The following is a 27757-nucleotide window of genomic DNA, read 5'->3' as shown; positions in this document are numbered from 1 at the left end:
GGCGAGCACAACACCAAAGATAAACCCCCAAGATTGTGATCTCGACCAATGATTAGAATCCAAATGAATGAATAATCTTAGGGTCAAAAATTGAGGTATGATAATTGCGTGCAACAACTTGAGCTTTAATGATGAGGATTTGCTTGAGGAAGGAAGATATCACAACATGGATTTACACATCTCTGTTAGTTGTAAAGAAGACACGTTTTCCAATGTGTTGATTGATACTGGTTCTTTGCTGAATGTTATCCCAAAAATACTCTTGGTAAGTTGTCTTATGGAGGCACAACAATGAGATATATCAATGTGATAGTGAAAGATTTTGATGGGTCAAAGAAGTAAATGATTGGGGAAGTCGATTTGCCCATTTGTATTGGTCCATTCGTTTTTTAGGTCACATTTCAGGTCATGGACACCTTCCCAGCATACAGTTGTTTGTTGGGACGCCCATGGAATCATGAAGCTGAGGCAATTAGGTCCACCCTGCACCAGAAGGTAAAATTTGTGAAGAATGGAAAGTTGGTTGTTGTGAATGGAAAGCAAGCCTTGCTGATTAGTTATCTCTCTTTGTTTCCTACTATAGAAGCTGATGAAACTGTCATTAGAATAGCGTTCCAGGCCCTGTTTGTTAATGATGAATTCAAGAAAGATAAAGCTTCTATTGCATCTTTTAAAGATGCTTCGCAAGTGGTGCAGAGAGGACCCTCAGGTGTATGTGGAAAAGTTGTAAGTTTGTAAGAGAACAAGAATAGAGCTGGCTTGGGATTTTATTCCTCAGGAAAGTCAATGATGAAGTCAGGATCTGCTTCTTGCCTTTACCAGGAGAGATTTCTTAGCATTGGGTTCCTACATTCGACTCCTCCAGAGGTAGATTCCATTATTGAAGATGAACCAGAGCTAGAGAAGCCAAACTTTGTGACCTGTGGATAGATGACCAAGAATTGGATCTCCGTATATGTTCCTAAGTGTACTCTTATTTCAAAGTAATTTATTTTTTTATGTTTTTCAAAATCCTTTCACTCTGCCTAAGGTGAAAATGATGTTGTTGGGGCTTTTCCTGTTTGTTTCAAACATTAAAATCATCAATAAAAGTCATTTTATTCTCGCATATATGTGATTTTTTTTCTTTTTTATTTTTCTGTAAAGTGGTAACACAAAAAACCTTTAAAATGTGTTAATAATTGCCATATTTTGCATGATTACTTATTTGCATATATCTTTTCTTTTCCTAAAATAAAAATAATCACATGTGCAGATTAATCAATAAAACCATTGAAAGTAATGACCCTGCACCCACTCCCAACTTTGAATGTCTAGTGTATGAGGCAGAAGAAGAAAATGAAGAACGTATTCCTGATGAGATTTCCCGATTGCTTGAGTACATAGAAGACACCATTCATCCATACAAAGAGCTGTTGGAAGTGATTAACTTAGGTTCTGAAGAGGATAAGAAGGAAGTCAAAACTTGGGGCACTGCTTGTTCAAGATGTTAAGAAGAGGATGGTAGAGCTTTTAAAATAGTATGTTGACATTTTTTCTTGGTCCTACCATGACGTGCCTGGGTTAGACACAGATACTGTGGAGCAACATTTTCCGTTGAAGCCCGAATGCCCTCCTGTCAAGCTAAAGTTGAGAAGAAGTCATCTCGATATGGAGGAGAAGATTAAGATTGAGGTTTTAAAGCAGATAGATGCAGGTATCCTTGGCACTTCAGTATACCCTCAATGGATTGCTAACATTGTTCCTATGTTAACCCATATTTTGTGAGTTAATGCATGCCTTGTTAGTAATTTGTTTAATGTTATTTTATTTTAAACCTGTTGAGTTTTTATGTTTATTTGTTGTGTTAGATTAGTTAGTGTGGAGCATATTAGGTGCTCCCTTTTGTTGGTTTAATGTTGTTTTGAACGCAGGAGTTAGCAAAGAGGCATGATGAGGCATGACTAAGCAATTAAAAAAGTATACCGTGAGGAAGGAAGTCTAATTCGTAAGGGAATAAAGTGCAAGCTAGTATAAAAGAGGCGAAATAGTCATACTAGAGGGAAGAAGTGTATTGGGCACTGAAAATGAGAAGGGAAAATATTCAAATACAAAGTGGAAGCAAGCAGCACTACTAAACAAAAGTCTGCAAAAAGTACACTGCTGCGCCGCCTGCTGTGAGAGCCTGCTTAATTCACCTTGTCCACCCACTACTGTCTTCTAGTAATGAAGCCCTTTTTGTTCTTACTAAAGACGTTTAGGATCCCTTGGGTTGGGTGATTCTTGATCCGAGGCCCAATATCCAAGACACAATAGAAACCCTAGTTTTCTTGGTCTATAAAAGCAGCTTGAAGAATCATTTGGAAAAAGGTCAGCATTTTTTGGTTACAAAGATAAAATTTCCTAAAGTGTGTTGAGGAAGTGTGCTGAAGTTTCTCTCCCTATTCCTTTCTATGCTTGTTGATGAAAACTGGCACGACTGAAGTTGTTTCTCGAAGATTTAGCTGTCTCAAGTTCTACTTCAAGCCTCTCTTAGGTTATTATCTTTCTTGAAGACTCAAATCCAACAATCATTTTTATTTCTTACCTACTTATGCTTAAAACGAAAAATAGAGTTAATACAAAAGTCATGTCTCCGTAGTAGCACTCCCTGTGGGTACGATACTATTTTATTGATCACTTGCTATAATTCCAACATGTATACTTGCATGTGACACTATAGAATTGCAAACAAGTTTTTGGCGCCGTTGTCGGGGAATGATTATTACCTTTTTATTTTTCTATTTGATTCTATTCATTTTAAGCAATTGTGTTTTTGACAGTCCGCTGTAGTTTGGTGTCACGACACGTGTTACGTTATTGCATGCACAAATCATCACGTCCAACTCACAGTGGATATTCTGAACCTGACAAAACATTGGGAGCCCTGCGAACGCAAAGGAGAGCTAGACGTCAACCAGAGGTTCTAGTGGCGGATTAAGCCAATATTGACCCTCTTGAGATACCACAAGTTATGGCTGAAGATCCTGTTCTAGGGCCTATTCTAGTCATGGAAAAAATACTGACATCATTGGTATTTCCAATTACAGGGAAAGAAACATCAGAGACTATGCTATTTTTGATCCAAACTCCATGAGTACTGGCATTGTCTTGCCAGAAATCACCCCAGTTTGAGTTAAAGCCCATGATGTTTCAGATGTTACAAACCACTAGTCAGTATTCTGGAGCACTTACTGAAGATCCTCATGTACATTTGAGGCAATTCCTGGATGTAGCTAGAAACTTCAAAATCACAGGCGTGACTGATGACGCCTTCAGGCTCATATTGTTTCCTTACTCTCTAAGGGATAAAGCCAAGAGTTGGTTGAAATCCTTAGAGCCAAATTCCATTGCTACATGGAATGACTTGGCTGAGAAGTTCTTGGCTAAGTATTTTCATCTTCCAAGAATGCAAATATGAGAAATGAAATTACCTCATTTAGGAAAGGAGATGAAGAGTCACTTTTTGAAGCTTGGGAAAGATTTAAAGAGTTACTTAGGCAGTGCCCTCACCATGGCATTCCTATTTGTATTCAACTTGAGACATTTTACAATGGGTTCTGTTGTACCCCAATTTTTTACCACTGAGATCCCACCCTATTCCAAATAGTAGGATCACCATCATCATGCATCCATCATTTGCTAACCCAAAATACCAAAAATTTTTGCTTGTTGCTTGTGTTCCAAGACAACAGACTGATCACGAGGAGACTGAGCAAATTAGGGTTTTGAGGCCCACAAAGAAGTTCAAGCATTCCAATTTGCCCAAGTGATTATCACCATCAAAATAAAATACCAAGGATGGTTCAATCCAAGATCAACAACTTTCAAATTCATTTAAGGCCCAAATTAGGGTTTTGACCTTATTCACTTGGAGAGTTAACTTTTAATCAAGACATAGCTCCATGGCTCAAACTATTATTCAAGGGTCTCCAAATCAACATTATAATCCACTCATATCATTCATTTGAATAGGAGATCTTGATTCATGTGGAATCCACAAAATTGCAATTCATCTTGAAAAAGTCAATTGTGTGGGTCAACCTTTGACTTTTGAGAAATTTGGTCAATTATGGATTTTTGAGGATCAAAATCATCAAAATATGATTATTAAAGCCATTTGATCAAGAAAAATCAAGAATATCAATCAAAGATAAAAAATTCAACAAAAGTCAAAATTAAGGTTTTAAGTGATTTTGACCTCACTTTGGGAACTTCAAATTTCACCTACAAACTCAAAAATCTCTCAACTCAAAAATCAAAAAAACAACTTTTTCACTTATAACATTTCTTCAAAAAATATTTATATGAGAGATATTGGATCTGAAGGATAGAAAAACACTTAGAAAGGGGGGGGGGGGGTTGAATAAGTGTAGCTTTAAAAACTTGTAAGATAAAAACACTTTGCACAAAGATTTTTATCCTGGTTCATTGTTAACTAAACTACTCCAGTCCACCCCCTTGGAGTGATTTACCTCACCTGAGGATTTAATACACTAATCACACTTGATTACAATGGTTTTCCACTTAGAGACTCTCTAAGTCTTCTAGAGTATCCTGATCACAACCTGATCACTCTAGGAACAATCTGCTTAGACAACTTCTAAGACTTTCTAGAGTATACTGATCAACACCCTGATCACTCTATTCCTTTACAAATTAATGTAAACAAATTCTAAGAGTATTACAATGCTTCTGAAAAGCTATAATCACAACTGTGATATTTCTCTTAAAGTTTAAGCTTAATCTCACTAATATATTACAACAGGAATGTAGTGAGCTTGATGATGAAGTTTGAGAGCTGTTTGATTTGAACAGCGTATGTGCAAGTTGGTTCAGAGTTCGTAACATAGCTTCTCATCAGAACTTCATATTTATAGGCACTTGAGAAGATGACCGTTGGGAGCATTTAATGCTTTGCGTATTCCGTACAGCATTGCATTTAATGTTTCACTCTTTTGTCAACTACCTCGAGCCTTGTTTCTGCTGTGTCTACTGACGTTGCCTTTAATAGCTTCTAACGTTCCTTTTGTCAGTCAGCATAGCCTGCCAGTCTAGTACTTGCTTCTGATCTGATGTTTGTGTAAACAACGTTTGAATGTCATCAGAGTCAAACAGCTTGGTGCAGAGCATCTTCTTGTCTTCTGACCTTGAAGTGCTTCTGAGCGTGATACCATGAGAACTTCAGTGCTTCTGCTTCTGATCTCAAGTTCTTCTGATGCTTCCATAGACCCATGTTCTGATTCTGCTTGACCATCTTCTGATGTCTTGCCAGAGCATGTTCTGATGTTGCATGCTGAACCTTCTGAGTCAGTTGCCTCTTGCGCTGATTTTGTGCATACTCTTTGTATAATTCCTGAAATGGAAATTGCATAGTATTAGAGTACCACATTATCTCATACAAAATTCATATCCTTGTTATCATCAAAACTAAGAATATTGATCAGAACAAATCTTGTTCTAACAATCTCCCCCTTTTTGATGATGACAAAAACATACATAAATGATATGAATTTGCGATCAGAATATCAGACGGCTAAAGACAGTTACACAGCTATAGCACAAGCATATAGACAATGTGTGAAAATGTCTCCCCCTGAGATTAACAATCTCCCCCTGAGATAAATAATCTCCCCCTGAATTAAATACGAGGAGAATTTTTATAAATAAAAGACTTCCCTGAGTATTTTAGTAGAGACTTTTACATATGCTTAGATCTTCAGAACATTCACAGCTTTTGATTCTTGCTTCCATAGGACAGCTTCAGAACTTGAATATTTTCTTGAGTCATTGCATGCTAGATTGTATCAGAACATTGTTGAATGTACCAGAGCATCATCCGAGCATCTCTACATTCTGAAATGTTACAGAACAAACTAAACGACAAAAGTCAGCATGAATGATTCAGAACATAAAATATGTATTAGAACATATAATTATGTATCAGAACATATAATTATGTATCAGAGCATACAAACATAAAATGTTTCAGAGCATATTTTGTAACTAAAACATGCATCAGAACATATAAAGAATAAGAATGAAAGTATATTCTATCATCAGAATATCAGAACATTCTTCCTTCTTGCTTCCGATTCTTAAAGCTTTATAGCACTCAGCTTGCTTCAATTTCCAAGAGCTTGATTCTTTATAGAATTGCTTTTCCCCATCTCTTTGCTTCTCATGTTGAGCTTTTAAAGAGGATCTTCAATTCCTGCAAGACAACACTCAAAGACATAGAACTTTGCAAGTTCTGTTAGAAATGTGGAGCCTTTCTCCCAGCAACTGATAAAATAAATCACACCATTTATCACATTTTTCTCTCCCTTTTTGTCATAACATCAAAAACATAAAAGATTTAGATGAAAAACACGACAAACACATAGAAGAAAAGGATAAATTTCATTAAGCATGAAGAAAAAGTTCAGAAGTACAAGAGGAAGGGCAAGAGAAGATGCAAAGAAAAACAGATGTTGCAAAGCAAAAAAGAAACAGTCTAAGATTCAATCTAAGATGACCCTAGCATCGACATGATCTTGGCCAGTATATCATGAATCCCATTGTTGCTCTCATTCTGCCTTTCCATGAAAGCTCAGAATTTTCCACTTCCAGCTTCTTAGTTTCAAATTCAAATTGCTTTTTCAGCTTTTTGTATTTGATACTAAGATGAGCCTTGAGTTCCAGAAGTTCAGTCAAGCTGGAAACTAATTCATCTCTAGATAGTTCAGAAAATACCTCTTCAGAATCTGATTCTGATGTAGATTCTGATCCATCATCCACTGTGGCCATCAGTGCAAAGTTGGCTTGCTCTCCTTCAGAGTCTGATTCTGATTCTGATTCAGAATCATCCCATGTTGCCATAAGACCTTTCTTCTTATGAAACTTCTTCTTGGGATTCTCCTTCTGAAGTTTTGGACATTCATTCTTGAAGTGTCTGATAACACGATTTTATATCGTATATTTAGCCTAAAATCCATAGATATTTATAGCATTTTCCGTTTATTATGTTAATTTATTATGATATTACGCGTGTATTTGCTTTATTTCAGGTTTTACACTTCAATTACGACTATTTGCGAAAAGGAAAGAAAATTGAGCTTAAATGACCAATATTTATGCCTAAAAGATGAAAAGGGAGTGCTGAAACGAAAGAGGGGTGCAATTAAGACCCAAAAAGGCCCAAAAGAGATATTCAGCCCACCATGAATCAAAAGGCGCGTGGCCCAGACCTGCAAGCAAGTGGAGACGCACGTCTCCACGTTCTCTTCAGCCACGTCACCAAGAGGAGACGCCCGTCTCCAACTGCCCAAGATTTTCTCCACTTGAGACGCACGTCTCAAGTCTTCCTGAAGAAACGGAGACCCACGTCTCCACGCCCAGTCTGCAGAAAGTTCCTCACTTCACGGATTCCAACTGCAAACCTCCTCCTATAAATAGGACCTGCTATCCCACTTCCAAAGGGTCCGATTTCCTGCCAACGAAGTGCTGCCGAAATTGTACCGCGAACTGCTTTTCCTTATTCTGCTTTCATTTAACCGTCTATTTTCTCACAACGATTTCTACACTGGAAATTGTTGTGAACTTTTCATAGATCTAGCCTTACGTTAGGTTTATCGCTTTATTTTCCTTGTTTTTATTTTCTGCCATTTAAATTCCGAAGAACGATCCAGCCAACCTGTGGTGGAAGTTCGAGTACTTCAAGATTCAATTCAATCCAGATTTATTTTAATTCAGGTTTTTTTTATTTACCGCCTTATTTATATTATTTATTTGCATGATATATTTTATGCCACTTAATATGCTTATTATTATGAACCGAACCGATTTATGCATGTTTAATCGTATTAATATGTCTGGCTAAAATACTAAAGGTGTCGGTATGTAAAGTAAGTTAATCGTAGGGGTCCGAAATAAATTGGCTTAAATTATGTTTTATTAATTATCACTTATTTTTGGTTTATATGTCTAGTTTGATTAGTAAGTCTTAAAACCAATAGAGCGAAAGTTTGAGGGATTAGGACGGTCAAAGGTTAAAATCAATAGAGCGAAAGTTTGAGATCTTTAACTGGATAGTAGACATAGGACATTAGTTTTAAGGATGGCGAAAGCGTATTAAAACTAATTGGAACTTATTTATTTTCAAAAATTGTTTTTACACTCGAGCGGGATGGCGAAAGCGTACGTTAGGGATATTAGCATGTTCCGAGTCAACAGAGCGAAAGTTTGAGATTAGGAGATTTAAATAGATAACGACCTCGTAAAATAGGCATTTTATTAATTACATTGTTTCCAAAAAGCTCTTCTAAAATCTAATGGGATGGCGAAAGCGTACATTAGGATTAGGATAGTAGTCTGACTCAACAGAGCGAAAGTTTGAGACGAGGATTTTTAACCAATTGCAATTAGTAAAGATTTTAAATTTAATTACGCAAAAGCCAATGGACCTTCGGATTACCTTTAGTTAAACGAAATACATACTGATACCTGTCTTTTATTATTATTCTTTATTCTCTCACAATCACTTTCCCTTAGGAACAATCGAAATTTTAGTACTCCTAGCTTTACATAGTAACCTTAGATAACGGTAGATCGATTCATAGTCCCTGTGGATTCGATATCTTTTAAAACTACACGACACGACTGTGCACTTGCAGTTATCAGATTTATAGACACGTAAAGTCGCGATCAAGTTTTTGGCGCCGTTGCCGGGGACTATTTAAGTCGATATCGTAACTCACTGTTACACCGTAGAGACTAGGAAAATTCTTCCCTTTCTTTTTGAACGATTGTATGCCAAATACTCGTTCACAAGGAGGAGACTTAATACAACGAATTAACGAGATCGAACGTTTCATTAACGTTAAACGTCGAGCTCGCAACCTTCCCGAAGTAGCAGAAATCCCGATTAATCAGGAATTGATTTTTACTGATCAAATCAATCAAATCACCCCGAAGTTAGAGATGGCTGCTATTCGTCCTCTTAGAGACTATGCCGCTCCTTCGCGCGCTGAACCGCATTCAAGTATCGCACCACCTGCGATTGAAGCGAACAATTTCGAGCTGAAACCTTCACTGGTCCAAGCTGTTCAACAGAATCAATTCTCTGGAAGCCCTGTAGACGACCCCAATCTCCATTTATCTGTGTTCGTGCAATACGCCGACACTATCAAAGCCAACAACGTTAGTTCCGAAGCTATTCGATTACGCCTTTTTCCTTTCTCCTTGAGAGATAGAGCGAGAGCGTGGCTTCAATCCCTGCCTTCCAATTCCATAACTACGTGGGACGAATTGAAGAGAGTATTCTTAGCAAGATACTTTCCGCCTAGCAAAACTGCTATGCTTAGAGGTCAAATCAACGGATTTACCCAGAAAGATAACGAATCGCTTTTCGAAGCTTGGGAACGTTACAAGGACATGCTTAGAATATGCCCTCATCATGGACTCGAACCATGGCTGATCATCCATACCTTTTATGGTGGTCTCTTATATAACACTAAAATGACTATAGATGCCGCTGCTGGCGGAGCATTAATGGACAAACCCCATGATGAAGCATACAAACTCATAGAGAACATGGCACAAAACCATTACCAATGGGGAGGAGAACGCGCCGCTCTAGAGAAAGCCCAAACCAAAGGAGGAATGTACGAAATTAGTGGTATAGACCGCGTTAACGCTAAAGTAGACGCTTTAACTCAAAAGATCGAGAATTTGACCATCACTCCTTCAGCCACCGCTGCCGCTGTAGCACCTAACTGCGAGATTTGTGGATTGACTGGGCATGTAGTTGCTGAATGCCAACTCTTGACTGGAGTCCCATCTGATCAAGTAAATTACGCTCAAGGAAACCCTTATTCTAACACGTACAACCCTGGATGGAAAAACCACCCGAACTTTTCTTATAAGAACAACAATGCGTTGTACGCGCCTGGACAAGCACCTGCTGTACCACCTGGCTACCAAAAAGCGCCTGTAGCTGCTCAAAACACCCCTAGGAAGTCAAACCTAGAAATCATGATGGAGAACTTCATAGCTTCCCAACAACAAACCAATAAAGACTTCCTGAATCAAAACATCCACAATAGCGAGCAACTAAAACAACTATCGAACAAAGTAGATGCTTTAGCTACGCATAACAAAATGTTAGAAACTCAAATCTCACAAGTAGCTCAACAACAAGCACCTACTGCTGCCCCTGCTGGCACGTTTCCTGCTCAACCACAACCTAATCCTAAAGGACATGCGAACGCGATAACACTACGAAGTGGAACTAATTACGATGGACCCATAGATCCTAGAACCCAAAACGTACCCATGTCACAACAAGAGCCAAAGGAAACCCAAAAGAAAACAACCGACGAACAAACTGCTAAGACTGATGAGAACAATAACGAAGTGGAACCCGAAAAAGAGAAACCTTATGTTCCACCACCACCTTACAAGCCACCAATTCCTTACCCTCAAAGATTAGCCAAATCAAAAACCGAAGCGCAATTTAAAAGATTTGTAGAACTTCTGAAGCAATTAAACATAACCATACCATTCACAGAAGCCATAACTGAGATGCCTTCGTACGCTAAGTTCTTAAAAGAAATCTTATCAAACAAAAAGAAACTCGAGGATAACGAAACTATAACGCTTACCGCTGAATGTAGCGCTATCATCCAAAACAACATGCCTCCAAAACTGAAAGACCCTGGTAGTTTCTCTATACCCTGCGTAATTGGAAAAACCATCATAGAGAAAGACTTGTGCGATTTAGGAGCTAGTGTTAGTTTGATGCCTCTTTCGACCTGTAAGAAACTCAATCTAGGTGAGCTTAAAGCAACAAGAATGTCTCTTCAACTAGCAGACCGTTCAGTCAAATATCCTGTAGGAATGTTAGAGAATATCCCTGTTCGTGTAGGTCAATTCTACATCCCGACTGACTTCATCATTATGGATATCCAAGAAGATTCTAACATCCCGATCATTTTAGGAAGACCATTTTTAGCGACCGCTGGTGCAATTATAGATGTAAAGCGAGGAAAGCTTACTTTCGAAGTAGGAGAAGAGAAAATAGAATTTATCCTTTCCCAATTCCTAAAAGCACCTTCTATAATTGACACATGCTGTTCTGCTGACATAATCGACGAGTGTGTCAAGGAAATAAAATCCGAACCAAATAAGGAAACCGAAACCCTAAGAATTCCTATGCCGCCAATTTTTGAAGATGACAACTGGCGTGAGGAATATCAAGATAACCACCTGAGTGAATGCTTAGCTTTAACCCCTGATCCTATACCTGGACCAAAGAAACCTGCTATAGAGCTGAAGACACTTCCTACCGATCTTAGATACGAATTTCTAGACGAAGAACTAAACCGCTTTAGGATACAACATATCAGATCTGAAAGGTATAAGCCCTTCTCTGTGTATGCACCGCATTATGCTCGAAGACGATAGTAAAACCTCTAGGGAACATCAAAGGCGAATAAATCCTATTATGAGCGATGTGGTTAAAAAGGAAATCCAAAAACTGCTAGAAGCTGGAATAATATATCCTATATCTGATAGTAAATGGGTTAGCCCTGTTCACGTCGTACCAAAGAAAGGAGGAGTCACTGTAATCACTAACGCAAAAGGAGAATCTGTAGCACAACGTACCCAAACTGGATGGAGGATGTGCATTGACTATAGGAAGCTAAATAAAGCTACCCGAAAAGACCATTTCCCTTTACCTTTCATAGATCAAATGCTCGAACGCCTAGCTAAACACTCACATTTTTGTTATCTGGATGGATACTCCGGATTTTTCCAAATTCCTATCCACCCTGACGACCAAGAGAAGACCACATTCACCTGTCCTTATGGTACATTCGCCTATAGACGAATGCCTTTTGGACTCTGCAATGCACCCGCGACCTTCCAAAGATGCATGATGGCAATATTTGCCGACTTCCTAGATGGAATAATGGAGGTCTTTATGGACGACTTCTCTGTCTGTGGAGGAAGTTTTGAAACATGTTTAGAAAACCTTGAAATGGTGCTTAAACGATGCGTAAGCGTAAACCTAGTCCTTAATTGGGAAAAATGCCATTTCATGGTTCGACAAGGAATTGTACTTGGACACATCGTATCCGATAGAGGAATCGAAGTTGATAAAGCAAAAATCGAAATTATCGAAAACCTTCAACCTCCCAAAACCGTTAGAGAAATAAGAAGTTTTCTGGGACATGCTGGTTTTTACCGACGCTTCATTAAGGATTTCTCTAAAATAACCAAACCCTTAACTGAACTACTCATGAAAGACGCCGAATTTGTTTTCACCGATAAATGCACTGAAGCATTTCAAACGCTTAAACAAGCATTGATCTCTGCGCCAATTATGCAACCTCCCGACTGGAATGAGCCTTTCGAAATAATGTGTGACGCAAGTGATTATGCTGTAGGAGCCGTTCTAGGACAAAGAAAGGATAAGAAACTACATGTCATATATTATGCGAGTAGAACCCTAGACGAAGCTCAGATGAATTATGCCACGACAGAAAAAGAACTATTAGCTGTCGTATTCGCATTAGACAAATTCCGTTCTTACCTGGTAGGAGCCAAAATAATCATATACACTGACCACGCCGCCATTAGGTACCTCCTAACCAAAAAGGACGCTAAACCAAGACTTTTGAGATGGATCTTGTTACTACAAGAATTCGACCTGGAAATTAAAGATAAGAAAGGCACTGAAAATGTCGTAGCAGATCACCTCTCTCGATTGGAAAATCTGAAACCCGAACAAGTACCAATTGACGATGATTTCCCTTATGAAAGACTCATCGCCCAATTAGAAGCAAATGAATTCGAACCATACCATCCAAACTCTGAAACCGAGAAATTAGCTGAAATAGCTTTAGCCCGATCTGACGCACCTTGGTATGCAGATTTCGTAAATTACCTAGCTGCTGGTGTGCTTCCTCCTGATCTAAGCTACCAACAGAAAAAGAAATTCTTCCATGACCTAAAACATTACTATTGGGACGACCCACTCCTTTTCAAAAGAGGCCCCGATGGAATCTTTAGACGTTGTGTACCCGAGGAAGAGATAAGAAGCATAATAACACACTGTCATTCTGCACCGTGTGGAGGACATCATAGCACATCTAGAACCTGCGCCAAAATCCTTCAATCTGGACTTTTCTGGCCCAACCTGTGGAAAGACGTCTATTTTGCTGTACTAAGCTGTAATAGATGCCAACGAACTGGAAACATTTCAAGACGCGATGAAATGCCTCAAAAAGGCATTCTAGAAGTAGAAATATTTGACGTCTGGGGAATAGACTTCATGGGACCGTTTCCGTCATCGTTTGGAAATCAATATATACTCGTAGCCGTCGACTATGTTTCAAAATGGATAGAAGCTATCGCCTCTCCTACAAACGATACACGAGTAGTTATTAAACTTTTCAAAAACGTCATCTTTCCTAGGTTCGGTGTGCCAAGATTGGTAATTAGCGATGGTGGTTCCCATTTCATTTCAAGAATACTTGAGAAACTCCTTCGAAAATATGGAGTAAATCATCGAATAGCCACACCATATCATCCACAAACAAGCGGTCAAGTAGAAGTATCTAACCGTGAAATAAAACAAATATTAGAGAAAACTGTTGCTATATCGAGGAAAGATTGGTCAACCAAGCTAAATGAAGCTTTATGGGCTTATAGAACAGCTTTCAAAACTCCAATAGGAACTACCCCATTCAAACTCGTTTATGGAAAATCATGCCACCTACCAGTAGAGCTAGAACATAAAGCCTATTGGGCCATTAAGAACTTAAACCTAAACTACACTGCCGCTGGTGAGAAACGACTTCTAGACATAAACGAATTAGAAGAACTTAGACAAGACGCTTACGAAAACGCCAAAATCTATAAAGAGCGAACGAAAAAATGGCACGACAAGCGTATATCTAGGAAAAATTTTAGCATAGGCGATAAAGTGCTCTTATTTAATTCTAGGCTAAAATTATTTCCTGGTAAGTTACGATCTAGATGGTCTGGCCCTTTCGAAGTAACTAACATATTTCCGAGTGGAGCGATAGAAATCAAAGGCGAAACCGTCAAACCTTTTGTCGTAAATGGGCAACGTCTTAAGTATTACCATCATCTCGAATACGATGAAAACATCGAAGTTTTTAAACTTGACGAACTGCCCGTTTTTTCGAAAAAATAGTTTTCTATTTTTAAATCGTCGAGCTTACGACATTAAACAAAGCGCTTGGTGGGAGACAACCCACATTTATTTATTCTTCTATTTTATTTTATTAGAACTTTAATTTTTCTATATTTTTTATTTTATTTTTATTTTTCATTTTTAAAACTTTATTCTATTTTTAATTTTAATTTTAATCATTTTTGATTTTTCATACATCTTATAATAATTATTATAATTATAACTACTATCTTGATTTGAGAAAATATTTCCGTTATAATTATATCTATTATTATAACTTGTTACCTAAGCTTAATTTTAATATTTTTTTTATTTTAAATTAACACTAGCCTAATTCTAACTTATCCTAATATTTTCAACTTCTAGGTTTTTCATTTAATTACTAACTACGATGCAAGAAGTTGACAATATGGAAGTTGTGTTCCGTGGTAGAGGACAAGAAGCAAGATTTAACAAGCTGGCTGAAAGACACATGGAATTGACTTGCTATCCTCACCAACCAACTATGGTGAAGCTTGGTATCGAAGAAAGCATCCTACACCTGCTTAACCAAATCGGTTGGACTGGTTCTCACTTGTTCCGCAAGTTTAGCACTTATCGGAAGCTCACCCTGGAATTCCTGAGCTCCCTGACCTATCTTCCAAACTGTGGACAAGGGCTGAAAAAAGGAGTTATTCTCTTTAGACTCTTTGGTATGGAGTTTAATTTCTGCATCCGAGATTTTGCTGAAATGTTAGAACTACCTCATGGACCTGATGCATACGCCCAAGTAGCTGAAGAAAATCTTCCATACTGGGAGTTGGAAAAATACTGGGGCAAGATCACTGGAAACGACAACCCTGAAGAGAATGAATTTCAATCTGAGAATATCCACAATCCTGCTTTCCGCTACTTTCACAAAATCCTTGCTCACTATATTTTTGGCAAACCAGATAATGTCACTGAAGTAACTAGAGAAGAGTTGTTCATCATGTTTTGTACATCTCAGAATCGTCCGGTCAATGCCATCGCATTCATGCTAACAAACTTCGAGCGCATCACGCAAGACGAAGTTTCACCCATTAGGATTGGCGGATTTGTCACTATGATCGCTAATGCCATAGGAATGAGAGTGCCTTTGCTTAGATTGACACCTTTTGGTACCCATACCTCTATGGACATCAATTTCTGCTTTAATCGAGGTATCATCGGTAATCTTGGACCTGATCGTTTTGAATTGCTCATTGATAACAAAGTTTGGTATCAGTTCACCTTACCGAATCCTAGGACAAGTGTGCACAACCCTACCAACTGGCTTTACTATGGTCAGATTCCTGAGAGAGAGCCATCACCTGAGACTCCTCAAGCTTATGAACATTTTGATGAGGAAATGCCTGCATCTGAATCTGAACCTGAAACACCTCCTGGTTATTATGAACCTCTTCCTGTTGATGAACCCATTCCTGATTATGAACCTCTTCCTATTGACGAGCCTGTATCTGAGTATGAGCCTGAAACTCGTTCTGAAGATTCCGTTGAAGATCACACTGTTGATATGACTGATGTCGAGGTCGAGCAACAACAACCCGCTACATCCACCGCATCGGTGAATCAAAGAATGCCTAATCTGAATACGCACGAACAAGCAATCAATGCGCTACAACAAGATGTACAACATGTGCGCAACGAGCTTCACACTTTGCAAATGCATTTCTTCGATTTCATCGACACCGTCAATGCTCAGTTCGACGAAGTTTTCAAACACATTCAGTCTAATCAGAACAACAATAGACGTGGCTAGATGTTACCGCATTAGATTATTAGATTTTTATTTCTAGTTTTAGTAATTTCTATTTCTAGTTTAGATTTTCATTTTTTCTGCACTTTTCCATTCTGCTATTGTTAACACTCAGTACTGATTTAATTTTAAAATGCAATATTTTATTCACTACTGCTGTTGTGTTATATTACACTGCTATTAACTGCTATATATATTTGCCTGGCTATCACTTTTTGCTGTTAATGGTATTGAAATTCGACACTGTTCTGAACTGATGGACACCTTTTTGCTATTAATGGTATCAGTCAGCACTGTCTGGTCACCTGCATGCGTGACCCACTTGCATGTCACAGGAGACGCCCGTCTCCACCTCTGTGGGACCAGACCTCAGCATGCAAGGACAGGAGACGCACGTCTCCATGCTCTGCCCCAGCAGACTGACTGCCTGAGACGCACGTCTCCCAAGGCTAGCAGTCTGCATTTGACCACGCAGACCATTCCTCTCTCCCTCTTGAATTTTGAATTTGAATTTCAAAATTCATTCTCCTCATTCTTCCCCTATTTATTCCATTTAAACTCCATTAACCTCATTCATCCTCCATCATTCACCTCTTAAACTCCATTCATTTCCCATTTCTCTATTCTATTCAAAATTCAAACACCACCATAAATCCATATTAAATTCTCCATTTACCACACCATTTTCAAACCTCACTATAAAACCACACCACCACCACTCTTATTCTTCACAACCTTCATACCATTTCTTTTCTACCATTCTAATACCATCTTTATTTTTCATCTTCAAACTCATCATGCCTCCACGTTCAATCATCCGTAGTGTGCGTCCTGAGAGACCACCCCCTAACCTTAACAATATTATATTCCGCGAAGACGACAATGATGCTCAAAGAACCAAATACCTCGCTTTCTACGAACGTTCGGTTGTTCCCACAAAATTTGTGAACACCGAATGTCTAGAAACTCTAGGCCTCATTGATGGTGTTACCCGTTTACTCACTAAATCTAGCCTACACCATCTCTGTACCGAACTCGTACCCACTTATGAGCCGCTCGTCTTAGAATTCTTGAGTTCTTTCAGTTACGACACTCCTTCTGATCAACCACTCTCAACCGGTAGCATCCAATTTAGGATGTTCAACCGTGAATATACACTGGATCAAGAAGTTGTGGCTACGTACTTGAATTTCAATACATCACCGAATGCTCTCCGCAATATCTTTCAAGAACTCAATGGTCGTTCATGGGAACAACATGCCTTCGACCTATGGTTTCACCTCACTGGCGAAGTTCAAACTGGTTGGAGGGCCCTACATGCTTCTCACATTCAAAACCCCGCTATACGTTATTTTCAACGTGTTTTGGGGCATACTATTTTTGCGCGATCCAACAACCACAAGGTAAATCAACATGAACTATTCTTCCTTTACTGTGCGCTAAACAACATCCGTTTTAATGCCGCACCGTTTATGCTCCAACACATCCAAGGCTGTGTCAACGCCCCCGCTACAAATCCCTTTTTGTTTGGCGGAATTATTACTTCCTTGGCCTGTGCTTTAGGTCTTGGTGACGAGCTCCTTTCACTCTCTCATCTCATGATGCCTGCTCAATCACTTGACCTCACCTATTGCCGTGACTCCCACTTGGTTTCGCCACGCCATGATGGCCGATACACCTTGGTCGTCAACAAAGTTCTGATTCCTTATGTCATCCTTCCATGTCCTGAAAGAATCAACATCCGTTATGTTCAGCGTTGGAGGCTTATTGAAGACAATCCTCAAGATAACCAACCTGATCATCCTAATGAACCTATGGATGCAAATGAAGAAGAGCTCAACCAAGGACAAGCTGATGTCAACCAACCTCCTCCAAACAACCCTCCGCCTATCACTCTTGAAGCCATGTATGCTGCTATTCATCGCCAAGATCAACTCGTTCAAGCTATGCAGACAAACCAAACTGAAACAATTAGGCTCATCCGAGAGATGCAACAGGAGCACCGAGACTATGCTATTAGGAACGAAAGTCAATACGCTGAAATTGCCACATATTTGCATGATCTTGACATTCGTGTTAATGACTCTCCTGATAGACATCGCCGTGTTCGTACAAGAGGCGCGAGCAGTTCTCGAAACCGCAACAATGAGGAGTAGTTCTTATGCACTGAGGACATTGCATCATCTATGTCTGGGGGAGTCGTATTATTTATATTTCCTTTAGTTTTATTTCCCTTCTGTTTATTTCCCTTCCTTGTAATGTTTTTCTAATTCAATAAAAGAATATTTATGGAATTTAAGTCTTATATGTATAATTCCGTAGTTATTTCAATTTCTTCCATTTTCTTGAGCCATAACAAAAATTTTTGCTCCTAAACGATAAACGCAAACCCCACACGTTCAAGAAATACGAAGCTACTCAATCACTCAACGAACCGAAACTGAATTAGTCAATATCCTTATTATCGCAACACTCTAAAACCCCCGAGTATACATAACCGATTTGAATACCCGTTATACCAAAACCATCGACTTTAAGTTTTGAAATAACCCTTAGTAGTTTATTCTAGCAGTCGGCACCGTCTTAGATACAAACTACGCAGAGAGTCGATGAATATAAGTGTATGATCCTCATAATAATTATGTGTTCAGCTATAAGAAGAAATGTGCCTACTAAGTAAGGTGATCCTCACAAGATCATTTAACCTAACGGTCGCAAATCTCATATACAAAGAATCTAAAAACTCACTGTCGATTGGTTCAGAAGTCATCTGGTAATGAACTTGGTAGGAAGGACTATTGTCCGATTCCCCACAATCCACAAGTGAATGCTAAGGAGTATACCACATATTGTGCCAGAACTCCATGAGAAGGATCATAGTCACTAACCGACTACTCTGCTATGTGCGTGTCAAGATAATGGGCTTAATGTGATTGCGCGCGAATGAAAAGGGTGAAACATGATGACAAGTCAAATAGGTCGAGCTATAATGGCATGATTCGGATTGGTATGCATACTGGGAGTTGTTTAGTGTTGTTACTATAGGTTTATTGCTAAGATTCGTTATTTCCGAATAAGAACACTATGTAGCTAAGTATGATTGAACGACGTGGTGGAAGTGTGTTTCATTTATCTTTATCTTCTTATTTTGCTTGAGGACAAGCAAAGGTTCAAGTCTGGGGGAATTTGATAACACGATTTTATATCGTATATTTAGCCTAAAATCCATAGATATTTATAGCATTTTCCGTTTATTATGTTAATTTATTATGATATTACGCGTGTATTTGCTTTATTTCAGGTTTTACACTTCAATTACGACTATTTGCGAAAAGGAAAGAAAATTGAGCTTAAATGACCAATATTTATGCCTAAAAGATGAAAAGGGAGTGCTGAAACGAAAGAGGGGTGCAATTAAGACCCAAAAAGGCCCAAAAGAGATATTCAGCCCACCATGAATCAAAAGGCGCGTGGCCCAGACCTGCAAGCAAGTGGAGACGCACGTCTCCACGTTCTCTTCAGCCACGTCACCAAGAGGAGACGCCCGTCTCCAACTGCCCAAGATTTTCTCCACTTGAGACGCACGTCTCAAGTCTTCCTGAAGAAACGGAGACCCACGTCTCCACGCCCAGTCTGCAGAAAGTTCCTCACTTCACGGATTCCAACTGCAAACCTCCTCCTATAAATAGGACCTGCTATCCCACTTCCAAAGGGTCCGATTTCCTGCCAACGAAGTGTTGCCGAAATTGTACCGCGAACTGCTTTTCCTTATTCTGCTTTCATTTAACCGTCTATTTTCTCACAACGATTTCTACACTGGAAATTGTTGTGAACTTTTCATAGATCTAGCCTTACGTTAGGTTTATCGCTTTATTTTCCTTGTTTTTATTTTCTGCCATTTAAATTCCGAAGAACGATCCAGCCAACCTGTGGTGGAAGTTCGAGTACTTCAAGATTCAATTCAATCCAGATTTATTTTAATTCAGGTTTTTTTTATTTACCGCCTTATTTATATTATTTATTTGCATGATATATTATATGCCACTTAATATGCTTATTATTATGAACCGAACCGATTTATGCATGTTTAATCGTATTAATATGTCTGGCTAAAATACTAAAGGTGTCGGTATGTAAAGTAAGTTAATCGTAGGGGTCCGAAATAAATTGGCTTAAATTATGTTTTATTAATTATCACTTATTTTTGGTTTATATGTCTAGTTTGATTAGTAAGTCTTAAAACCAATAGAGCGAAAGTTTGAGGGATTAGGACGGTCAAAGGTTAAAATCAATAGAGCGAAAGTTTGAGATCTTTAACTGGATAGTAGACATAGGACATTAGTTTTAAGGATGGCGAAAGCGTATTAAAACTAATTGGAACTTATTTATTTTCAAAAATTGTTTTTACACTCGAGCGGGATGGCGAAAGCGTACGTTAGGGATATTAGCATGTTCCGAGTCAACAGAGCGAAAGTTTGAGATTAGGAGATTTAAATAGATAACGACCTCGTAAAATAGGCATTTTATTAATTACATTGTTTCCAAAAAGCTCTTCTAAAATCTAATGGGATGGCGAAAGCGTACATTAGGATTAGGATAGTAGTCTGACTCAACAGAGCGAAAGTTTGAGACGAGGATTTTTAACCAATTGCAATTAGTAAAGATTTTTAATTTAATTACGCAAAAGCCAATGGACCTTCGGATTACCTTTAGTTAAACGAAATACATACTGATACCTGTCTTTTATTATTATTCTTTATTCTCTCACAATCACTTTCCCTTAGGAACAATCGAAATTTTAGTACTCCTAGCTTTACATAGTAACCTTAGATAACGGTAGATCGATTCATAGTCCCTGTGGATTCGATATCTTTTAAAACTACACGACACGACTGTGCACTTGCAGTTATCAGATTTATAGACACGTAAAGTCGCGATCAGTGTCCAGGCTCATTGCACTCATAGCAGACAACTTTCTTCTTGTCAGATCTTCTGCCACCAGAAGATTCTCCTCGTTCAAATTTCTTTGAACTTCTGAAGCTTTTGAACTTCCTTTGTTTGCTCTTCCAGAGTTGGTTTACCCTTCTGGAGATCATGGACAGTTCATCTTCTTCTTGTGATTCTGATTCTTTAGAATCTACTTCTTCAGCCTGAAAAGCGTTAGTGCATTTTTTAATATTAGATTTTAATGCAATAGACTTACCTTTCTTCTGAGGCTCATTTGCATCCAGATCTATCTCATGGCTTCTCAAGGCACTGATTAGCTCTTCCAAAGAGACTTCATTCAGATTCTTTGCAATCTTGAATGCAGTCACCATTGGGCTCCATCTTCTGGGCAAGCTTCTGATGATTTTCTTTACATGATCAACCTTGGTGTAGCCTTTATCCAGAACTCTTAATCCAGCAGTTAGCGTTTGAAATCTTGAGAACATCATCTCAATATCTTCATCGTCCTCCATCTTGAAGGCTTCATATTTCTGGATTAGAGCAAGAGCTTTGGTCTCTTTGACTTGAGCGTTTCCTTCATGGGTCATTTTCAATGACTCATATATATCATGGGCAGTTTCCCTGTTAGATATCTTCTCATACTCAGCATGAGAGATAGCATTCAGCAAAACAGTCCTACATTTATGATGATTTTTTAAAAGCTTCTTTTGATCATCATTCATTTCTTGTCTTGTAAGCCTTACGCCAGTAGCATTCACTGGATGTTTGTAACCATCCACCAGAAGATCCCATAAGTCACAATCTAGACCAAGGAAGTAACTTTCCAAATTATCTTTCCAGTATTCAAAGTTTTCACCATCAAATACTGGTGGTCTAGTATAACCATTGTTACCATTTCCATTGTATTGCTCAGCAGAACCAGATGTAGATGTAGGTGTGTTTGTTGGAATTTCACCAGCCATCTTTTACTGAAGCGTTTTTCTCTTCCTGAATCTTTTCTAAACACGGTTAAGTGCTTGCACCTTAGAACCGGTGCTCTGATGCCAATTGAAGGATAGAAAAACACTTAGAAAGGGGGGGGGGTTTGAATAAGTGTAGCTTTAAAAACTTGTAAGATAAAAACACTTTGCACAAAGATTTTTATCCTGGTTCGTTGTTAACTAAACTACTCCAGTCCACCCCCTTGGAGTGATTTACCTCACCTGAGGATTTAATCCACTAATCACACTTGATTACAATGGTTTTCCACTTAGAGACTCTCTAAGTCTTCTAGAGTATCCTGATCACAACCTGATCACTCTAGGAACAATCTGCTTAGACAACTTCTAAGACTTTCTAGAGTATACTGATCAACACCCTGATCACTCTAGTCCTTTACAAATTAATGTAAACAAATTCTAAGAGTATTACAATGCTTCTGAAAAGCTATAATCACAACTGTGATATTTCTCTTAAAGTTTAAGCTTAATCTCACTAATATATTACAACAGCAATGTAGTGAGCTTGATGACGAAATTTGAGAGCTTTTTGATTTGAACAGCGTATGTGCAAGTTGGTTTAGAGTTCGTAACATTGCTTCTCATCAGAACACCATATTTATAGGCACTTGAGAAGATGACCGTTGGGAGCATTTAATGCTTTGCGTATTCCGTACAGCATTGCATTTAATGTTTCACTCTTTTGTCAACTACCTCGAGCCTTGTTTCCGCTGTGTCTACTGACGTGGCCTTTAATAGCTTCTAATGTTCCTTTTGTCAGTCAGCGTAGCCTGCCAGTCTAGTACTTGCTTCTGATCTGATGTTTGTGTAAACAACGTTTGAATGTCATCAGAGTCAAACAGCTTGGTGCAGAGCATCTTCTTGTCTTATGACCTTGAAGTGCTTCTGAGCGTGATACCATGAGAACTTCAGTGCTTCTGCTTCTGATCTCAAGTTCTTCTGATGCTTCCATAGACCCATGTTTTGATTCTGCTTGACCATCTTCTGATGTCTTGCCAGACCATGTTCTGATGTTGCATGCTGAACCTTCTGAGTCAGTTGCCTCTTGCGCTGATTTTGTGCATACTCTTTGTATAATTCCTGAAATGGAAATTGCATAGTATTAGAGTACCACATTATCTCATACAAAATTCATATCCTTGTTATCATCAAAACTAAGAATATTGATCAGAACAAATCTTGTTCTAACAGGATCAAGAAGTTTATGTTCAAAAAACTTAGAGAAATTTTAAGTGTTTTAACATGGAATTCTTCCAACTTTATGGCCATTTTTCACTATGATCCCAAATGAGTTTGTGAAAACTTTAAACAAGTGGACTGAAGTATGTAGAAATGGCTTTCAAAAGATACCATTAGCACAATCTTTCATCACTTGAGCTAGGAGATATTATTTTGTCAATATGGCTCCATAACACTTGAATTTCAAGCATGAACACGAAGCACAAAGATTCAACACCAAATCAAATCTGAAGGAATCTTGTTTATAGCTCCCATAACTTGTTGGAGACACCATAATTAGATGATTTTGAGTGTTTTTGAGCTATTAAACAAGTGCTTTGATCATTAACCATTAAATCATTCCACTTATGGCATAAAGATCACACTTGTATTTTGAAATAGAGGCTTTAATCACCAACAACTCTTGCATTGAGCCTCTAACTTATTTGCTCTGCATCAAAAGCAAGTTAAACACCACAATCAGGCTCCTAATGTTTAGATAAATTCCATACAAGCATGTTTAAAGCCTTGTACCTTCCATTGAAACCATAACTTTCATGTTTCTTCAGGAAGAAGCAAAATGGTACAAGTATCACATGTTAACTCTAATTGATCAGATTTTTCCCTCCATAAACCCTAATTTATGCCTATAAATAGAGAGCATCGCTCTTAGCATCAAACGAACCGGAATTCTCCTAGTCACTACCTCACTTGAGATTCTCATTTTTCCAGCTTTGCATTTTTTTGTGTGATTTTGAGTTCCACAAGTTCCTAGTGTCTAACAACCATTCCAACAGCTTCTAATCATCATTTAGAAGGTTTACATCATCTCCACCACCCTCAAAAACACCTCTAGCCAGAAATCACCTTCTAACCTACATTAAAGCATCACTTGAAACCTTAACCATCCAACTCTTGTTCAATACACACATTGTCAAAACCAGGCATCCAAATACCTTCTATATCACATATAGAGACTATACAAACCCTCAAACCACATATGTAACACTTGGAACCTCAAGTTCCATTTTTATTTTCTTGTTTAATAGGTAACTTTGGGTAGAAGGTTCCAAAGGAGTTCAATCCATTCCAAGCACCCAGATAGCACCCTTGGATATTAGGGAAGCTATCCAGATCATTGCATCAGTTCTGTAACACCTCTAAGCAAGAGTTTGATTTCCATTTTTAGAGGTAAGGAACTCAAACAAGAACTCTATCATTTAAGCATCAATTTTTGCATTTCTTGATACCATTCCACTCAGAACAATGTAGGGAGTAATAGCCCTAAGATTTTAGGGATCAATTGTTCAGATTAAGCATTTAGTTTTAATTTGAAATTTTTGGGTTCTTGAGTATTTTTAGAAATTCACGTGTTTTAGTTTGAATAAATGAATGATACTTATATGGCTGAATTCGTGAGTGAATGATGAACATATTTACATCTTGAATTGTTGAAAATGATTAAGATTTGAGGATTTTGATTTTCCATAAATTTTGAACGTGAGGTTGAAGATGAAGTCTGAATGTTTAAATTTATGAACTAAGTTTATTATATATTTATTGCAAGGTGTTTTATGTATGAATACATTGTTTAGCTAAGTTGGTTTGTGTGTGTGTGTGTTTGTAGCATGTCTCAAAGGGCGTGGGTTCGATCCCCCCTTTTAACACTTTGTTTTCTTTTATTTTTCAAAACCATTCACCACTTTTTTTTTTTTGTGTTATATTGAACTGAATGTATATTATTTTCAAATAGCGCGTGTTGGTTGGTTAGTTATGTTTTGCGCTAGTAACCTTGGTGACCTGAATTCAAACCCCACCAAGGCCAAGTCTATTTTTTAGCACTTGTTTCCTTCATTTTTATTTAAACTTTGAAAATCTATAAAAGATAGAAAAATTAATCATTTTGACCCCAATTTTTTGTGTGTTGCTTATTCACGATATTATGATTAAAAATCCAAAAATATTATTTATTTTCATCATTCAAAAATTAAAATAAAAACAAGTCTTTATGGATTTTAAAATACACAAAATCATTTTCCTTTTAAGATTTTCTCTAAATAAATTGTCAATATTATTGTGTGAATATTTATAGGGTTAGATCAATGTTCCTTTGACTATACCATGTACCCATAAACCAACTCTCTTTTAGAGTTTGGTATATTGAAATAAAATAAAAATCAATTAGGTTTAATTCAAAACTCTAATTTCAAAACCCTAATTCAAAACTTCTTGATCTTTGCTTCCCCATGTTAATATGAATTGTTGCTTTGATCTCTTCATCTTGTTAATGTACATATACTTGTTGATTGCCATCCTTGTATTTTTGTACTTGTTATCCATTGTATTATCATTGTATATACTTTATTTACTACCCTACATGCATGAGATACATATATCCATCCATCATTCATCATCTTCATTCATACATGAAATGATCCAAAGGTATTAAACATCTTTTATCCATTATAATTTGAGTTTACATTGATCTTCGTTATACTCACTTTATTGTTTTTTGTGACACATGTTATCACACACACACACACACACACACACACACTTGAGGTATCCATTGAGTGAGTACTTAAAGTTGTTGTTGAAAAATCCTTAGGAATGGGAATGGTATTGACTAAAATTGTCAAGGTACTTAATCTCTTTTTTATCTTTGTGCTTAGTATTGTTAAAGCTTTGCACTTGTTTTTGAAAATGGTTTTGTATTGTTAAAGCGTAACCAACCCCTAAAAATCAACCTTTGGTTTTGTATAGTTAAAGCTCAACCAATCCCTTCTTTAAAACCTTGGTACTAAGAGGAGAATTACTCCCGGTAAAACTACTCTTAGTCCATTGACCTTGTATTGTTAAAGCTTGGTCCCCTTTTTATTAAAACTTGTTAAGTATTGTTAAAGTTTAACATTTTAAAACCCGTTGAGTATTGTTAAAGCTCAACACCCAAAAAGATTTTGGCCACTTTGGCTCTTTTATTTTTCCTTTTAAGAGGAACTACAAAAGGTCTAACTTCCCTATTGTACTTAAGGGGTATGTAGGCCTAAGATGCGATGTCTTACGGAGCTCACTTTTAAAACCTTATTTTCTCATCCCCCACTTTATTTAAAAAAGAACATAAAGGCGTTTTCAAAATAAAAACAACAATGATAACAATATTTTTAAAGAGGTTCCTATGGAGTACCATAGATGTGAGGGGTGCTTAAAACCTTCCCCTTTCATAACAAACCCCTCGTACCTAAATCTCTATTTATTTTATTAGTTTTGATTTTAAAAACTTCAGTGGGTTTTATTCGCTATTTCTCCCATTTCCTTTGGAAACAAAAAAGCGCGGTGGCGACTCTATTTTAAAACAAATGAGCTAAGTCTATTCACTGGCTTTAGTCTCACAAATTTCACTGCTACAGGTTGGTTCCATCATCAAGGAACATGCTTGATGCATATAGTGAAGGAGAGCTATTGTCTAAGTCTTATGAAGAAGGATATCGAATGATAGAAAGTATCACGACCAATACGTATCAATGGCCTACAACAAGAGCTAATGTGAGTACAACTCAAAAAAGGCTAGCTGGAGTTCAGGAAGTCACCGAGACTATTGCACTTGCTGCATAAGTAGCACAAATTCATAGGATGATGAAGAGTTTGATGACTCCAAACGCGCCTAAACCTGAGCCAGTAAAGGTGGTTACAGACGCATAAGAGGTTTCCGATGTCTATTATGGAGGGGCACATTTGTTTGAAGAGTGTACCGCAAACCCAGTTTTAGTAAACTATGTGGGAAATAACAACCGGTACAACAACCCCTATAGTAACACTTACAATCCTGGATGGCGCAACCACCCAAATTTTTCATGGAGCAACAATCAAGGTCAATCGAAGCCTCAAACTACCTAAGCTAATCAGACACCACAAGTTCCTCCTAGTTTTGCCGCACCTACTCAGGGCAACAATCACTTGGAAAACATCTTGAAATCATTCATTCAAGAAACAAAGAATCAGTTCTTAGCACAAGGTGTGAGTATTAAAAATCTAGAGAACCAACTGGGGAAGATTGCACCCGCTTTGAGATCCAGACCACAGGGGACACTCCCTAGTTTAACGAAAATACCATTTTCTTTTAGAGTGAAGAATGTAGAGACATGCAAAGTTATCAAGTTAAGAAGTGGAAGGGAATGTGAACCCCTAACACACAAAGAATCTGAGACAAATGAAGTCTTGTCTGATAAGGATAACACTGAAGAAAAAGACAAGTCTGATGAGAAACCTACCTCATTAGAAGATGATAAAGACAGACGAGCTGAAATCAAGCGTGACAAGACTCTAAAGTCTGTAAAGCAACATGAAGTCTTGACAAAGTCAATTAGTGAGAAGAAGTTTGTTCAAGAGTTACCACCACCTCCTTTTCCTCAAAGGATTAGGAAAGCAAAAGAAGAGCAACAATTTGGAAAGTTTATGAAGATACTCAAACATCTCCATATCGATATACCTTTGATAGAAGAAATTGAGCAAATGCCAAATTATTCCAAGTCCATGAAGGACATGCTCAATAAAAGAAAAAGAGTGAGAGAATTTGCTACTATTTCACCAACTTAA

At 37.9% G+C, this 27757-nt stretch overlaps 1 protein-coding gene and 2 non-coding genes across 3 annotated transcripts; 1 reads left to right on the top strand and 2 right to left on the bottom strand.

Moving 5' to 3' along the window:
* Positions 1-97: 97 nt before the first annotated feature.
* LOC131604588 (uncharacterized) lies at positions 98-27757 on the top strand. The gene is made up of 8 exons (XM_058877021.1): positions 98-265; positions 394-709; positions 1568-1696; positions 11490-12837; positions 12913-13094; positions 13599-14196; positions 26572-26707; positions 27107-27757. The coding sequence occupies exons 1-8, from the start codon at positions 98-100 to the stop codon at positions 27755-27757; spliced, it is 3528 nt and encodes a 1175-aa protein (XP_058733004.1).
* Positions 3433-3539, bottom strand: LOC131608391 (small nucleolar RNA R71). The gene has a single exon (XR_009285655.1). It is a non-coding gene; the product is annotated as a small nucleolar RNA R71 (small nucleolar RNA).
* On the bottom strand, positions 9355-9461 carry LOC131608345 (small nucleolar RNA R71). Its single transcript, XR_009285611.1, has one exon. It is a non-coding gene; the product is annotated as a small nucleolar RNA R71 (small nucleolar RNA).

Source organism: Vicia villosa, linkage group LG5 (assembly GCF_029867415.1).
Source record: "Vicia villosa cultivar HV-30 ecotype Madison, WI linkage group LG5, Vvil1.0, whole genome shotgun sequence".
NCBI classification, from domain to species: domain Eukaryota; kingdom Viridiplantae; phylum Streptophyta; class Magnoliopsida; order Fabales; family Fabaceae; genus Vicia; species Vicia villosa.
This window is presented reverse-complemented; position numbering and strand designations above follow the sequence as displayed.